An 18,002-nucleotide genomic window follows, 5' to 3' on the forward strand; every position below is an offset into this window, starting at 1 on the left:
TTAATAACTATAGATTTGTATAATCCTGAGCAATTCAATAACAAAGTCAAAGCCAAATTTAGATCTTTCTTGAGGAGCACTATTCGGAACCTTCCTGTGGCTGGGGGAAAATAGACATTCTTGTCTACCCTGTAAACTGAATGAGGGGGGGGGGGGATTGAGGTGAAAAATAAACAATGCGCTATAAATAACAAGAGTAATACAAAAAAAAAATATATACTGTCTGGGTCTCCGCTACCTTCCTCTCCTCTGTCCCACACCCAAGACTACAGAGTCGTCCCCGTGTCAGTCTGAACCTTCTCCACATGCTCACATGCAACGCAGGAAGCTGCTTTTGTTTCGGGGACAGATACAGACTGTGTCAAAGTGGATGTGGTGAGCCTTCCCCCCCACTTCTTCCACCAACACATTGTCTGACTCCACAGCCCCATTCACTCTACGCCTCTGCAGTGCACACCACCCACACATCTCACCACGCAGACACTAATACAGTGGCACAATCACATAAAATGACGTAAACTTTTATGCTGAAGTGTTGCAGTGTTTTCAAGTGTGACCCGTCTTCCCTCCTCTTGCAGTGCTCATAGTAACTGATTAGTGAAGTGTGCAGTGTGTGCGAAAGGCAGAGAGACAGAGCATGACTGTGACAGTCAGACTTTCTGTAGAGATTGTTCTACCACCAACCACATTCTTTTCCATCAAGTACTGTGGAGCTTCATTACAACCTAGAACGTGAGTCTCACTCTCAAAACATGTCCACGTGATAGGCTATATCATTTATTGAAGGCCTATTTTGCGGTGAAAACATTGTGTCAAACTGCCATGGGTGTGACTATTTTGAGAATATTTTCAGTCAAGGTCATACTTTACTTTCTGAAGAAAAAAAAAGTTGTTTTTATGAAGAATTATATTATGACCCATGAGCACTCATTATCATCATCATCATCATTAATCATCATCAACATCATCACTATGGTCAGATCATCATCAAACCATCTCAAAGCTAAACAATAAGCACAAGGCAAAGACAAAAAAGGAATGATTTTGCAGATAATGATGATGATAAGTAGCCTAGTGATGATGATGATCATTATTACAAGATTAGTATACTATTAGCCTGTGCAACTGTAGGTTTTGTAGGCCGTCATTGTAAATAAGAATGTGTTCTTAACTGACTTGCCTAGTTAAATAGAGGTTAAATAAAAAATAAATAAAAGGTATGCTATTCTAGGCAATAATAATAACATACCCAACTGATGCCTCGAATGGTCGATGTTTCCACAGAATAATGATCCGGGAAAATTCGATAATTGTAACTCCGGAACAGATGCATATTGTTTCAAGTCAAACAAAACAACTTTCACGGTTAGTGGATCTGCGGTAATAACGCATGTCGAAGACGGGAGAACCAAGCATGTCTGTCTATCTGTTACAAAGACCGGACCCACGTTACAACAACATAGCATACCGACAGTGGACATTGCACGACCAGTTGAATCGCCACATGTTGCTCTTGTGTCACTAAAGCCACAAGTCTACATTATTTGTATCCAACCTGACTGTTAGGCTACTGTGCCTACATCAAAACTCAACACAGGTGTCACTGCCACCTCGCACGACGTTGCTGGCTTCTGCCTCTGCTCGACCGAGACTCCAACCCACTTTCAATCAGCCTCAGCTCTATCTCAGCACAGGCGCATGATTGGAGCTTTGCGTAAGCACACTTGCTCTCAAATGATTCCCCGCTGCTTGTCAAGTGATTTCGGAGTCATTAAAATCGGCGGCCTCTTCAGAACGATTTGATTCTCTATTCACTGCAGCAAATTGCCTTTTTCTTGTTCTTGTTCCCAACATTCAGTTGCGTTGACAGTTTCCGGAGTCATTCCGATGGCTGTTTTAAACTTTTTGTATATCCTTCTGTAGGCCTATCCCAGTGGACAAAAACTATATAGTTGAATCAACGCTGTCTGTTTCCAAGTCATTTCAACCTAAACAATGTGATGACATGACATTGAATTAACGCCGAAAACTTGTGGGATTTGCAAAAATTCATACATTTAACGGAATTTCGTATTTTTTCACCCAACTTTTAACCAAAATCCAACTACAGGATGAACATTTGGGTTGATTTCACATTGAATTCACGTTAGTTGACAACCAAATGTAAATCTAAACTAGACGTTGAACTGACATATGTGCCCAGGTGGATGTGTCACAAATATATATATATATATATATATTTCTAATATTTTGTAGGGCAGGCCTATCTGATTCCAAAACACACCACAATATGTTGAGTCAGAGCTCCAGCACTCTGTATTTCGCCTGAGTTTGGTAGATGAGATTGAGTCAACGATAAGTATATCAAATATAAGTGTTCATAATGTTCCAGGCCAGTACTGTGGGCAGGCTACAAAATTATCCTGTCCAGATAGCAGCACCTGTACATCAGGAGTTACTGGTGCAAAAACACTTTGATTAGAGGTAGAGGTACACACTAAAAACAAATGGTTCTATATAGTGCCAAATAAGGGTTATTTGGCTTGTTACCATAGCGGAACCCTTTTTAGTGCTATGTGGAACCTTTTTTAAAGGTTCTATAAAGAGTCATGCTCATAAGGTTCTAAATGGAACCTCTATGGTGCTAAAAAAATAACCCTATCCTAAGGTTCTATATAATACAAAAAAGGGTTCCGCTATGGTTACAACAATAAAACATCTCCTGTAAAATGTATGTATGCAATTTCATTTACAGTACAGCTAATGTAATCCATTTTACGGTACAACAAATGTTACCGAAATCTAATTTACAGTACCAAGTCAGTTACTGTAATCTAATTTACAGTACAAATTACAATTACAGCATATTAGTGTAAGTACCCAGTGACATATTACCCAATGCTCTTTGCAAGTTTTCATTTTCACATTTTTGGCCTTCCTGTGATATCGGATGCTGTAGTTTTCCTAGAGGTTAGGCAGTATGCCCCCCGGTGATGCGTTGGGCAGACCGTACCACCCTCTGGAGAGCCCTGTGGTTGCGGACGGTGCAGTTTCCGTACCAGGCGGTGATACAGCCCAACAGGATGCTCTCAATTGTCCATCTGTAAAAGTTTGAGGGTCTTAGGGGCCAAGCCAAATTTCTTCAGCCTCCTGAGGATACACTGGTCTTCAAAATAATTGTAATTACAACAAGGTATCTTATGATATAGCTCTGACTAGCTCTGATAGTAACAATACCTTACTGAGATATTCACCGTACCTTGATATCTGCTTCCTCTAAATCACTATAACATTAAAGTATTGACTAATAAAATGTAAGAAAGTCATTTTTTATAGTATTTGACTGTAACTACAAGGGATTGGAGCATGCAGGTTGGCTGCTAGGCATTTGTATATTACAGAATATTAATGAATACTAGGTGTTTTATATCACTTTCCCTTCTAGGGGCCTTAACAAAGGCTTCAAAACTGGTCGTGATTACAGGGCAAAACTGATCAAATGGACATGATTAAATAGTCAACCATTAATGGTTTAGGACCCTCTTTCACTCTCATTTGTCCCCTATAGACATTAATTGTTTGAGAACTACTACCACCTAAATTGGTACAGGGCTCTCACTAACAGTGCAACAAATATAGTACAAGGCACACCTGAAATTTTTCCTCTCCCAGAATATTTTTCCACAATGCACCATAATTTACAGTATGCTGCATTAAATATACAGCAAAACAGCACTTTATTGTTGAATTGTATTGAAAAACTTTTACGCAGTTGCTAATAATGAATAAGTAATTCTATATTACAGAATACCAACTGCTATTTGGTGTTTTATATCACTTGCAATTTAGGCCTTAACAAAGGCTTCTAAAGTGACAGTGACAACAGGGCAAAAACAGATTAAAAGGACATGGCTAGCCACTCAACACAGGTTTAAACCTTCCTGTCACTCTGATCTGTCCTCAAAAGACATTCAATTGTTTGGGAGCCACTACCACATATCAGTTAAATTCATCCAGTGGGTGAAACAAATATAGCCTCTTACAAGACATACCTCAAAATATGTTAATCAGAAACAATACCACATACCCACTAGATTTGCAAAGATTTTTGGCACTACAAAAATGCAGTATGGAACTGTATTCTGAATTACAGTAAATTACTGACAGCATTGGCCTGAAAATTACTGTAGATTTTCAGAATAAGGTTTATAGAATTCCTAAAATACAGTATATTACTAAACTCAGCAAAAAAAGAAACGTCCTCTCACTGTCAACTGCGTTTATTTTCAGCAAACTTAACATGTGTAAATATATAACAAGATTCAACAACTGAGAAATGAACTGAACAAGTTCCACAGACATGTGACTAACAGAAATGGAATAATGTTTCCCTGAACAAGAGGGGGGTCAAAATCAAAAGTAATAGTCAGTATCTGGTGTGGCCACCAGCTGCATTAAGTACTGCAGTGCATCTCCTCCTCATGGACTGCACCAGATTTGCCAGTTCTTGCTGTGAGATGTTACCTCACTCTCCCACCAAGGCCCCTCCAAGTTCCCTGACATTTCTGTGGGGAATGGCCCTAGCCCTCACCCTTCGATCCAACAAGTCCCAGACGTGCTCAATGGGATTGAGATCCGGGCTCTTCGCTGGCCATGGCAGAACACTGACATTCCTGTCTTGCAGGAAATCATGCACAGAACGAGCATTGTCATGCGGGAAGGTCATGCCAGAATGAGCCTGCAGGAAGGGTACCACATGAGGGAGGAGGATGTCTTCCCTGTAACCCACAGCGTTGAGATTGCCTGCAATGACAAAAAGCTCAGTCTGATGATGCTGTGACACAGCGCCCCAGACCATGACTGACCCTCCACCTCCAAATCGATCCCGCTCCAGAGTACAGGCCTCGGTGTAACGCTCATTCCTTCCACGATAAATGTGAATCCGACCATCACCCCTGGTGAGATAAAACCGTGACTCGTCAGTGAAGAGCACTTTTTGCCAGTCCTGTCTGGTCCAGCGACGGTGGGTTTGTGCCCATAGGCGACGTTGTTGCCTGTGATGTCTGGTGAGGACCTGCCTTACAACAGGCCTACAAGCCCTCAGTCCAGCCTCTCTCAGCCTACTGCGGACAGTCTGAGCACTGATGGAGAGATTGTGCATTCCTGGTGTAACTTGGGCAGTTGTTGTTGCCATCCTATACCTGTCCCATAGGTGTGATGTTCGAATTTACCGATCCTGTGCAGGTGTTGTTACACGTGGTCTGCCCCTGCATGGATGATCAGCTGTCCGTCCTGTCTCCCTGTAGCGCTATCTTAGGCATCTCACAATACGGACATTGGAATTTATTGCCCTGGCCACATCTGCTGTCCTCATGCCTCCTTGCAGCATGCCTAAGGCACGTTCACGCAGATGAGCAGGGACCCTGGGCATCTTTCTTTTGGTGTTTTTCAGAGTCAGTAGAAAGGCCTCTTTAGTGTCCTAAGTTGTCATAACTGTGACCTTAATCGCCAACCGTCTGTAAGCTGTTAGTGTCTTAAAGACCGTTCCACAGGTGCATGTTCATTAATTGTTTATCCTCTTCACTATAGGGGGCAGTATTTTCATGGCCGGATGAAAAACGTACCCAAATTAAACTGCCTCCTACTCAGACTCAGAAGGTAGGATATGCATATTATTAGTAGATTTGGATAGAAACCACTCTGAAGTTTCTAAAACTGTTTGAATTATGTCTGTGAGTATAACAGAACTCATATGGCAGGCATAAACCTGAGAAAAATCCAACCAGGAAGTTTGACCTGAAATGGTTGTAGTCATTTCAAATGATGTTATATCTAAACTACAGTGTCTGATGTCATATTGCACTTCCTAAGACTTCCACTAGATGTCAACAGACATTAGAACCTTGTTTGAGGCTTCTACAATGCAATTTGATTGAATAATACCCGAAACAGTAAGTGGTCGGGCTAGGGTCATTGACTTACCTGGTGCGCGCTCACGTAGGGCTAGCCATTTTTATTTTTCTTCTGTAATGAATCTGCTATTGTCCGGTTGGAATATTATCGAAATTCTACGTTAAAAACACCCTAAAGATTGATTGTGAACATGGTTTGACATGTTTCTACAAACGCTGAGGGAACTTTATAACTTTTCGTCAATGGTGGATAGATGCATTTTGGAATGGTGATCTGGACGCGCCATCAAAACGGATTTATTTCAACATAAATGGACTTTATCGAACAAATGAACATTCTTGTGGAAGTGGGAGACCTTCCGAGTGCATTCAGCCGAAGATCAGCAAAGGTAAGATAATATTTGTAACATATTTCAGCGTTTTGTGGATGCCGTGGCTGGACGGCTAACTGAATAGCTTGGGGCTCAGTACTCAGAATATGGAACAATGTGCTTTCTCCATAAAGTTATTTTGAAATCTGACAAAGCTGTTGCATAAAGGAATAGTTCATCTATACTTCTTTAATTTATTGTTATATATTTTGTCAACGTTTATGATGAGTATTTCTGTAAATTATGGTGCACATTCACTGGAAATTTTGGGGTGAATACATTTTCTGAACGTCACGTGCCAATGTAAAATGTTTTTTTTAAATATAAATATGAACTTGATGGAACAAAAAATGCATGTATTGTCTAACATAATGTCCTAGGAGTGTCATCTGATGAAGATTGTCAAAGGTTAGTGCATAATTTTAGCTGGTTTTGTGCTTTTGGACGGCTACCCTTGCTTGGAAAATGGCTGTCCTTGCTAGGAAAATGGCTGTGTTGTTTTTTTGCTGTGGTAGTATCCTAACATAATCTAATGTTTTGCTTTCGCTGTAAAGCCTTTTTGAAATCGGACAACGTGGTTGGATTCAGGAGAAGTGTATCTTTAAAATGGTGTAAAATAGTCGTATGTTTGAGAAAATTGAATTGTGGTATTTTAGTTGTTTTTGTATTTCGCGTCATGCGATCTCATTGGCTGTTGGCTAGGGGTTCCACTGGCCTAGATGTAAGAAGTTATTAAGGTTCATTGAACAAGCATGGGAAACTGTGTTTAAACCCTTTACAATGAAGAGCTGTGAAGTTATTTGGATTTTTCGAATTATCTTTGAAAGACAGGGTCCTGAAAAAGGGATGTTTTTTTTGTTGTTGCTGAGTTTCTATTCTGTGAGGGTAAAGCATTTCCTCTCACTGGTGCAACAAATATAGCCTCTTACAAGGCACACCTTAAAATATGTTAATGAGCCCGAAACTCTTTCCTCGCCCACATCTTCCCACAATGCACCATAATTAATTATGTAAAACACAATGAAGGTATTTTACTGTGCATTCTACCGTGTTTCACTATTGAAATTACAGAAATGTCTTACAGTGAACCCTTTTCAGAGCTATATTATAGGAAAAAAATGAATGGTTCTACAGAGGTTATTTTTAGAACCATACAGTGTTTCTCACTTTGGTTTAATAGCCATATTAAATTGTTATAATTCCATTGGTTTTATTATTGTTTTTATGAACAAGTTTTATCAGGAATGCTAGCTTTGGTACGTCTGGGGATTCCTGAGGAGAGAATTGAGAACTACTGACTTAATTAACCATTCTTACAAGACACCTTCACTGACCATAGTCATATGTAACATCTAATAGCATAACACAACAGATTAGATCAACTGGAATGACTCACAGTTGCACAAAAAGAGCTGTGAGAAAACCACGTCCCAAAATATTAGAATGACCCACCGGCCATACATTTGAATTATCGCTAAAAGAGGAAAGAACAATTTTTTGAACTGCAAATATCCATTGAAGGGCTCAAAGGGTTATTTGGGTCAGTATCTATCACCTTCCCAAAGAACCCTTGAGGAAACCATTTTTTTTGTGTGTATAGAGGTAGTTTCCTACTGATTTATGGATTATTTTTGACATGAGTACATTTGCTCTGGCAAAGTCTCTCTCTCTCTCAATCTTGCTCTCCCCCCTCCCTCTCTCTCTCCCCCTTTCTGTGTGTGCGTGTGTGTCTGCGTGTCTGTCTGCCTGCGTGTGTGTGTAGGATTGGGGTGTGTGGACACTTATCAGAGTGACCCCAGCTGTCTGTCTAACCATGCAGTAGGCTACAGACACGTGGACACAGACAGATAAACCACCTCAGTCCAGGGACAGACAAAAACAACAGGGGAGGCATGACATAGTTACAGGACGGACAGCAAGAGTGATTCTCCCCCTATACATCCTACATAGAACAACTCTGCTATGAAGTCTTATTTACTATTTCAAAGTCTGATGTGATTACATCATGTGGGTTTCACAGACCTTTCTTGAAACCCAGCATACAACCCGTTGAACCAGAATTACATGTAGCCTAATTATTAAGTGCGTAATGGTATTCAAATATGCATGTCATCATACAGTGTGTGTAAAACATTACAGTGTATCCAAGTCAAGTCTCTTTGTGGACATTTAATGCTTGATTTAAACAAACAAAACAAGGTGAATTGTAAAAGTGGCAAATTACGCTATAGTGAATTCAACACTCCAACTCTTTCCTCACAATTCAGATAACACACTATCCTTCTTTTAAAGATGTTCCTGTTTGTATTATGAAGAAGGAGAACTCGTGGTTGTCTTGGTGACCTGATGTATAAACAGATAACTTACTTCCCCCTCTGGTGTTATCCGTCTGGACGGCAGCAAGATAGATTTGAAGAAGGTATCCATGGAGAACATGGCTGAAGCCGTTGCTAGGTGAAAGAGAAGAGCGAGGAAAAACAATTTAATGTATTTTCCTATACAGTTTCCTCTAGTAATGTTCTGTGGAAACACAATAAGTTTGGTTCTGTTTTTCTGTCCTGTCATGCCCTGGCCTGGGGGGCAGTTTCAGGAGCTGTACAGTACCGTTCAAAAGTTTGGGGTCAATTTCCTTGTTTTTTAAAGAAAAGCAATTTTTTTTTTGTCCATTAAGTAACTTCAAATTGATCATAAATACAGTGTAGACATTGTTAATGTTGCAAATTACTATTGTTACTGGAAACGGCTGATTTTTTATGGAATATCTACATAGGTGTACAGAGGCCCATTATCAGCAACCATCACTCCTGTGTTCCAATGGCATGTTGTGTTAGCTAATCCAAGTTTATAATTTTAAAAGGCTAATTGATCATTACAAAACCGTTTTGTAATTATGTTAGCACAGCTGAAAACTGTTGTCCTGATTAAAGAAGCAATAAAACTGGCCTTCTTTCTTCTCAAAATGGCCAGAAACAAAGACCTTTCTTCTGAAACTTGTCAGTCTATTCTTGTTCTGAGAAATTAAGGCTATTCCATGCGAGAAACTGCCAAGAAACTGAAGATCTCTTACAACACTGTGTACTACTCCCTTCACAGAACAGCGCAAACTGTATCTAACCAGAATAGAAAGAGTGGGAGGCCCCGGTGCAAAAATGAGCAAGAGGACAAGTACATTAGAGTGTCTAGTTTGAGAAACTGACGCCTCACAAGTCCTCAACTGGTGTAACCAATGTGAAATGGCTAGCTAGTTAGCGGTGGTGCGCGCTAGTAGCGTTTCAATCGGTGACGTCACTCGCTCTGCGACCTTAAGTAGTTGTTCCCCTTGCGCTGCAAGGACCGCGGGTTTTGTGGCGCGATGGGTAACGATGCTTCGTGGGTGTCAGTTGTTGATGTGCGCAGAGGGTCCCTGGTTCGAGCCCAGGTTGGGGCGAGGAGAGGGACGGAAGCTATACTGTTACACTGGCAGCTTCATTAAATAGTACACGCAAAAAGAACACAGACACTGGACAGAGGAAAGGCCAGCACAGTCACCGGATCTCAACCCTATTGAGCTGTTGTGGGAGCAGCTTGACTGTTGGTACGTAAAAAGTGCCCATCAAGCCAATCCAACTTGTGGAAGGTGCTTCTGGAACTATGGGGTGAAATCTCTTCAGATTACGTCAACAAATTGACAACTAGAATGACAAAGGTCTGCAAGGCTGTAATTGCTGCAAATGGAGAATTATTTGACGAAGCAAAGTTTGAAGGACACAATTATTATTTCAATTAAAAATCATTATTTATAACCTTGTCAACATCTTGACTATATTTCCTATTCATTTTGCAACTAATTTCATGTATGTTTTCATGGAAAACAAGGACATTTCTAAGTGACCCCAAACTTTTGAACGGTAGTGTAAATCAGTATAATGTCAGGCTGGACAGACCCTTGACTTGGTCTCCATCCTAAATGGCACCCTATTCCCTCTATAGTGCACTACTTTTGACCAGACCAGGGCCGGCATAGGGCTCTGGTCAAAAGTAGGGCACTATGCAGGAAATAGGGTGCCATTTCAGACGCACACTTGCTCTCTCCCACCTACAGTAGCACAAAGTAATGGGGTCATTTCACGATTCTCATCTGTGACCTGGTTACATTAGAAGGCTTGTTTAGATCCCAGCCATGCTCTCCACCTCTTTCTAGTTACTTAGCTGCCTCAGTTACTACTCTGTCTTGTGTCATTCTATATAGCCACTGAGGAGATATACCCTGGACCTTGAGAAGAGATAGAGTTTATATGAAAGGCTGAATATCTCAGGGTGTCTCAGCTTCTTTATCTCGACCCAGACACCTGCTGTTTCTCGTCAAAGTATTTTTCCGTTGCGGATATCACCTCTCCTCATCATCCCTAGACTGTAGATGAGAAAGTTAAGGGTGTTCACAAAACACAGTGTGCTGCCTAGTACAACAAACATCTGACCCAAAAATAGCACCCATTAAAAACCAGTAGTCTACGTGAAATGTCTCAACCCTTCAAAGCGGGCTAAGAAACCTCTTCCTGTAGTTCTGACGAAAACAATCCACCTGAAAAGCAGGCAACAACAATTTCTTACCAAATATGTCTTCCTGAGGACTGTGAAGAATGTTTTGTCTATCTGTGATCCTGCTTAGAGAAGTCCAAAAATTCCCAAACATAAAAAACAAATAAACTAAAAGTACAGTCTACGGCAGAGACATACACAGAACAAGCTAAGGAAGGCTGAGTGAGGCTCTAGTGTTTGTCTTCCAGGGACATCAAGATGCCAGTTTAAGAATGCTCATAGTGAAGAAGGAATCCCGTTTTCATTTGTATGACCTCCTCAGGGAATGTGAACACGTCAGTTTGTTCGATAAGGAATAACAAGTGCTGTAGCTAGCTGCTAGACTCCATCAGATAGCATCTCACAGAGCGACTGCACAGTGCACAGTCCAGTGTCATGAGGGCTGAAAATGTTTGTTATGTTTCAACTCGGTAGTTCAACGGTTTGGTTGACTGGTTTAGGCCTACTTACAAGGCTTGTATTGATACACGGTTGGTGTGGTAAAAATACATCACGCCTATTTAATGACCCACAACTGATCTCAAACCATGAACGTGTTAGGACTGAGGGCATAACGATAATTCAATCTTTTAAACAAATGATTGCAACACATTGAAACAAAAGCCAGTAAATATTGAGCTCAGGACCGCTAGCTGGGCCTTGTATAGTATAGGCCCTAAGAGATGGCCAAACAGTAACCAGCGAGCATCATCAAGCACTGCCTTAATAAATATTGTCATCCTCTGGGGCTTATGTGTGTCCCTTCCCTCCACCTCACCACCAGTCACAGTCTGAGTCATTGTGGATGTTGTCAAAATGTCCCCTGCCTCAATTGGGCTTTCTTCCATTTTGGGAATTTAATGCTGCCATCTAGTGAATACACCCTCACACTACGCTCTGAGTCACCGTTCTCAAATCCTTTCTAGTTGTGGATTTATAGTACCGGTAAGGGATTTAAAAAAATATATATAAATATTTGAGGGGAGACACATTATTTGCTCATTTGTTATTCAGTTTGCACATTTATTACAGGTTAATTTGTTAATTTCAATTTAGCAATACTGAATTTGTTTGCTTGTGTATCTAAACTGTTAATCACCACTGATTTACAGATTGAATTAACAAAGAAAGAGTCCCATGGTCTGGTGTCCTTTCCCCACAACAAGCTTGTCATCAGGTCATCAGTTTGATAAGTGTGTGTGTGTGTGTGTGTGTGTGTGTGTCAGTTCCTCTGGGAAAGGGAGTGGAATTTCCTGCATCTACGCCCATTTGGAATGTGCTCTTAGCATGCTGTCTTTGTTGTGCGTCAGTGTTACAACGGTCTCTAAAAATGTGCACACACACACACACACTTATAGCACTTCTGAGGACAAGCACCTCATGGGAGCAAAACACCAGACATTTATACCACAGGACTTCTTCCTTTTCCTTGAAACATGTACCTACAGAACCATACATAGTATGTACGATTGTATTGCTGTTTTAGGCTTATTTATCTTTTCCCATCCTCCCTCTCACCTTTTCCTTCCTATTGTTTCCCTTGGCCAGTTAGCAAGTAGGGAGAGGATGGCAGAGCATTTATTCACCTGACCCTACGCTCATAGAGGAAGACAAGTAGATAGTTATAAGAAATGGAGAGAAGGTGCTAGAAACAGATTTAATGTGAGAGATGACTATAATTAAGCAATATCAAATCAACGGTTTTTTGTCACATGCGCCGAATACAATAGGTGTAGACCTTACAGTGAAATGCTTACTTACAGGCTCTGACCAATAGTGCAAAAAAGGTATTTGGTGAACAATAGGTAAGTAAAGAAATAAAACAACAGTAAAAAGACAGGCAATATACTGTAGCGAGGCTACATACAGACACCGGTTAGTCAGGCTGATTGAGGTAGTATGTACATGTAGATATGGTTAAAGTGACTATGCATATATGCAATAAGCCTAAGCGGAGTGCCTGGATACAGCCTTTAGTAATGGTATGACCATATACCACAAACCCAGAGGTGCCCTATTGCTATTATAAACTGGTTACCAACATAAATAGAAGAGTAAAGTATTTTTGCGTCATAGCCATGGTATGTTGTCTGGTATACACATGACTGAAATGCTGTTTCTGCCAATCAGCATGCAGGACCCAAACTACCCGGTTTATAATTAAGCAATAAGGCCCAAAGGGGTGTGGTATATGCATCGTGCCTAAGAACAGCCCTTAGCCGTGGTATATTGGCCATATATCACAAACCCCCGAGGTGACTTATTGATATTAAAATTAGGACAGTAAAAATAAATGTTTTGTCATATCCGTGGTATACGGTTTGATATACCACGTCTGTCACCCAATCAGCATTCATGGCTCGAACCACCCAGTTTATAATGTTTAATAGCTACCGGTTTCATGGGTATCCCTTTGTCTTGCTTTCATTTGGGTCTCTCTTTATACATCACTGAAAGGCTTATAGCTGTTGTCCACCTTCACATTCTAAAAGACGACTGATAACATTCGAAAGTCCTGTGTCTGAGAAGCAGCACATGGGGATATTGGGGCCATCTGCTCCTGATAATCTTAATCTTGCTTTGGTATCACATAAATGTACATCAATATCAAATTCATCCTTAAGTGTATTTTGAGTACATTGTGACCCCCTCAAAAAAAGTACCAAACTAACTTATACTCAATTATTACCACAATGACTACAAATTATTACTTATTTTGCCCAAAGCTCATGATATTTCTGTAATTTTAACATGAGGTGTCTATAGATGTGTGATAACAGACTAAAATCTTTTTACCTGATACCCCCTCTGCCATGTTTCAGCCTCCGTGTTCTGTTCTGAGAGCCCAAAGCTGTCTTCCTCTTTCACTCTCCTCTCCTGTCCTTTTGATATGACAACTGATGGTACATCACAGTTTGGGTTTGTGAGCTTTGTGTGTGTGTGTGTGTGTGTGTGTGTGTGTGTGTGTGTGTGTGAGCTTCCTGTGGCTGTCTGATTGGATATGACTAGTGTGCTCTAGGGGCTTGGGGTGTCAGCATAGTGGCGGGTAGAGGGGGAGGTAGACAACACTGTGGCAGTTGTCCTAAAATGGCCCCCTACTCTGCTACACCACCAAAGTAGGCTACTACCCATTTCACTGCACCTATCCTGTGTACTTGACAATATTATTATTATTATTATTATTATTATTATTATTATTATTTTTTTTTTTTACTACAGTAGTACTCACCTGGACATGATGCATTGGAATGGAGGCCATAATGATGAGTGATAGAGGGAAGTCGGGGAAAGAAACAGCGATGAGTCAGTGTCTCTGTGGACTAAATAGAGCCAAAATATGTTACACATCTACAGCATTCTAACTGTCATTGTTAAAGCAAAGCAAGGATGTGGTTTACCTCTGTGAAAGACTGTTGAGTACACACTATGATAACCACACTGGAAAGATAAGCTATGTCTGTCTCCATCCTACTTGTAATAGTACATTTTACTTCCTCATGATGCCATCTATTTTGTGAAGTGCACCAGTCCCTCTTGCAGCAAAGCACCCCCACAACATGATGCTGCCACCCCCGTGCTTCACGGTAGGGATGGTGTTCTTCGGGTTGCAAGCCTCCCCCTTTTTCCTCAAAACATAATGATGGTCATTATGGCCAAAGAGTTCTATTTTTGTTTCATCAGACCAGAGGGCTTTTCTCCAAAAAGTACAATCTTTGTCCCCAGTTGCAAACTGTAGTCTGGCTTTTTTTATGGCGGTTTTGGAGCAGTGGCTTCTTTCTTGCTGAGCAGCCTTTCAGATTATGTCGATATAGGACTCGTTTTACTGTGGATATAGATACTTTTGTACCTGTTTCCTCCAGCATCTTCACAAGGTCCTTTGCTGTTGTTCTGGGATTGATTTGCATTTTTCGCACCAAAGTATGTTCACCTCTAGGAGACAGAACGCGTCTCCTTCCTGAGCGGTATGATGGCTCCGTGGTCCCATGGTGTTTATACATCCACAGGTGCACCTCCAATTGACTCAAATTATGTCAATTAGCCTATCAGAAGCTTCTAAAGCCATGACATCATTTTATGGAATTTTCCAAGCTGTTTAAAGGCACAGTCAATTTAGTCTATGTGAACTTCTGACCCACTGGAATTGTGATACAGTGAATTATAAGTGAAATAATCTGTAAACAATTCTTAGAAAAATTACTTGTGTCATGCACAAGGTAGATGTCCTAACCGACTTGCCAAAACTATAGTTTGTTAACAAGAAATTTGTGGAGTGGTTGAAAAACGAGTTTTAATTACTCCAACCTAAGTGTATGTAAACTTCCGACTTCAACTGTACATGTAGGTATGGTTAAAGTGACTATGCATACATGATAAACAGAGAGTAGCAGTAGCGTAAAAGAGGGGTTGGCGGGTGGTGAGTGGCAGGACACAATGCAGATTGTCCGGGTAGCCAATGTGCGGGGACACCGGTTAGTCGGGCTAATTGAGGTAGTATGTACATGAATGTAAAGTTAAAGTGGCTATGCATATATGATAAACAGAGAGTAGCAGAAGCGTAAAAGAGGGGTTACACATTGCAAATAGTCCGGGCAGCCATTTGATTAGCTGTTCAGGAGTCTTATGGCTTGGGGGTAAAAACTCTTGAGAAGCTTCTTGGTCCTAGACTTGGCACTCCGGTACCGCTTGCCATGCGGTAGTAGAGAGAACAAACTGGGGTGGCTGGGGTCTTTGATAATTATTAGGGCCTTCCTTTGACACCGCCTGGTGTAGAGGTCCTGGATGGCAGGCAGCTTAACCCCAGTGATGTGCTGGGCTGTACACACTACCCTCTGTAGTGCTTTGCGGTCGGAGGCAGAGCAGTTGCCGTACCAGGCAGTGATGCAACCAGTCAGGATGCTCTCGATGTTGCAGCTGTAGAACCTTTTGAGGATCTAAGGACCCATGCCAAATCATTTTAGTTTCCTGAAGGGGAATAGGCTTTGTCGTGCCCTCTTCACGACTGTCTTGATGTGTTCGGACCATTCTAGTTTGTTGGTGATATGGACACCAAGGAACTTGAAGCTCTCAACCTGCTCCACTACAGCCCCCGTCGATTAGAATGGGGGCGTGCTCGGTCCTCCTTTTCCTGTAGTCCACAATCATCTCCTAAGTCTTGGTTACGTTGAGGGAGAGGTTGTTATGCTGGCACCACCCGGCCAGATCTCTGATCTCCTCCCTATAGGCTCTCTCGTCGTTGTCGGTGGACTGCAAAAAAAATTAACATTTCCTCTCAATCCAAAATGTTGAATGCAATTATATTTTAACTTACTCTACCGGTTGTCTGTGTGGTTAGTCCTTATGTGGGTCAAAATTTGAAAAAAATTATCCACAGGAAAGTATTATTTACCCAAATTTTTAGAGCGCCGCTAGGTATATGGTTCTGTAGGCTTGTATTTTCAATCTCCTGATGCATTTACACGTGATGCACACTATGTAAACAATAGCTGACCCTCGTAATCAGCTAGAAGTGCTTGAGTCTTACTGAACATCATCTGTTCTGTGAAGTGTGATCGCTTATACAGTATAATAGCTCATCTGTGGTTTGGTTATGCTCAGATATTGTTTACATATTGTACAAGCTATGGCATAAGGTAACGATGAGCAGATAAGAGGCAATCTGTAATTTCGATTAAGACATTAATGAACAAGCTAGGACGGACTTTGTCAATATAACTATTTATTCAGCACTTCTGAAATGTACTGCGACAAAATTCAGAACATGGGCCGTTTTTACAGTACACCTGTACACCAAGTCAGAACCGCAAGATAAACAACGGGGGCATTTAAGCAGCTCTTACAGTATTCAGTGATTACATTTCTCTAAAACAGGCTATAGGCTACATGTGCACCACCAAGTCAGAACAGTAGGTGAAATTAAGAGGGGTAACGGGACCAAATTATTAGCGTGAAACACATGGGCTACTAACAGCTTACTACACAACATACACTTAGTAACTTTATTACTTTCTTAGCTACAGTATACATATCTCCCTGGCATGTTACATAATTTATGTAGCAGCATACAAGACATTTTTGGATGCACCTTGTTGTGCTGTGCTCACTTCCTTCCACACCACTCATTGTTGAATTTGCAATTACCAACTTGTTGTGTAATGTTTATGTCCAATGGTCGATGAGCACCGATACGTTTTATATATCATTTCTCTTCATTATTTATCTTCATATGACAGGGATTGAAAAGGATTTGCCAGTAGATTGTCGACTTAATTCATGATGATGACTGCTAGCTAAGATGTTAAAAGTATGATGTTGACATCAGTCCAATCAAAGCTACTGTACATTTAACGTGATTTGACGTCATTTTATCTGTGGCCAATGACCTTGAGCCTTTTTGGATGGGCACTTCTAATGTTTTTTTATTTATTTTTTATTTCACCTTTATTTAATCAGGTAGGCTAGTTGAGAACAAGTTCTCATTTACAACTGTGACCTGGCCAAGATAAAGCAAAGCAGTGCGACACAAACAACAACACAGAGTTACACATGGAATAAACAAACATATAGTCAATAACACAATAGAGAAAAAAAGTCTATATACAGTGTGTGCAAATGAGGTAAGATAAGGGAGGTAAGGCAATAAATAGGCCATAGAGGTGAAATAATTACAATTTAGCAATTAAACACTGGAGTGATAGATGTGCAGAAGATGAATGTGCAAGTAGAGATACTGGGGTGCAAAGGAGCAAAAAAAATTGAGATGAGGGGATGAGGATGAGGATGTGCTATTTACAGAAAGACTATGTAATGTAACTCTATGTCAGCAGCCAAAGGGCAAGAATGTTCGAGGTCTCCCCTTACACTTTGCGGTTATGTAGTGTCCCCATGAATGACAGAGCACTGAGCCAATCACGGCGCAACACTCCATATTTTCTGCTAGCTTTCCCCATCACCACAGAAAGCACTGAGCTAGGCTGAAACACCTGCATTTTGGAGCTACTTACTCAAGAAAACAAAAAAGAGACCATGTTTGTATGCGGATTTATTAACTCAATGATATATACTTTTTACATGGTTTGCAAACTGATATGTGACACGTATTAATGCCAAAATAACATGCAAAACAGGCAAGCCCACCCCGACCAAATATGTATTTTTTTTATTT

At 40.8% G+C, this 18,002-nt stretch overlaps 1 protein-coding gene across 8 annotated transcripts in view; it reads right to left on the reverse strand.

Annotated features, from left to right (window-relative positions):
- The window catches only part of rapgef3 (Rap guanine nucleotide exchange factor (GEF) 3), a 43,115-nt gene extending 29,326 nt beyond the window's left edge, over nucleotides 1-13,789 (reverse strand). For 3 of the 8 annotated variants that reach the window (XM_014136150.2, XM_045693239.1, XM_045693245.1), the window contains exons 1-2: nucleotides 10,874-11,142; nucleotides 8,651-8,733 (exon numbers count right to left, since the gene is read on the reverse strand). In XM_014136150.2, coding sequence (XP_013991625.1) covers nucleotides 8,651-8,733; nucleotides 10,874-10,955 — 165 coding nt within the window. In that variant the 5' untranslated portion in view covers nucleotides 10,956-11,142. Of the gene's footprint in view, nucleotides 1-1,249; nucleotides 1,896-2,895; nucleotides 3,102-8,650; nucleotides 8,734-10,873; nucleotides 11,145-13,636 lie in introns of those variants that run through there. The other 5 variants (XM_045693243.1, XM_045693240.1, XM_045693242.1 and 2 more) reach the window with 5 other exon arrangements.
- Nucleotides 13,790-18,002: the final 4,213 nt, after the last annotated feature.

This window comes from Salmo salar, chromosome ssa13 (genome assembly GCF_905237065.1).
Source record: "Salmo salar chromosome ssa13, Ssal_v3.1, whole genome shotgun sequence".
Taxonomy (NCBI): Eukaryota; Metazoa; Chordata; class Actinopteri; order Salmoniformes; family Salmonidae; genus Salmo; species Salmo salar.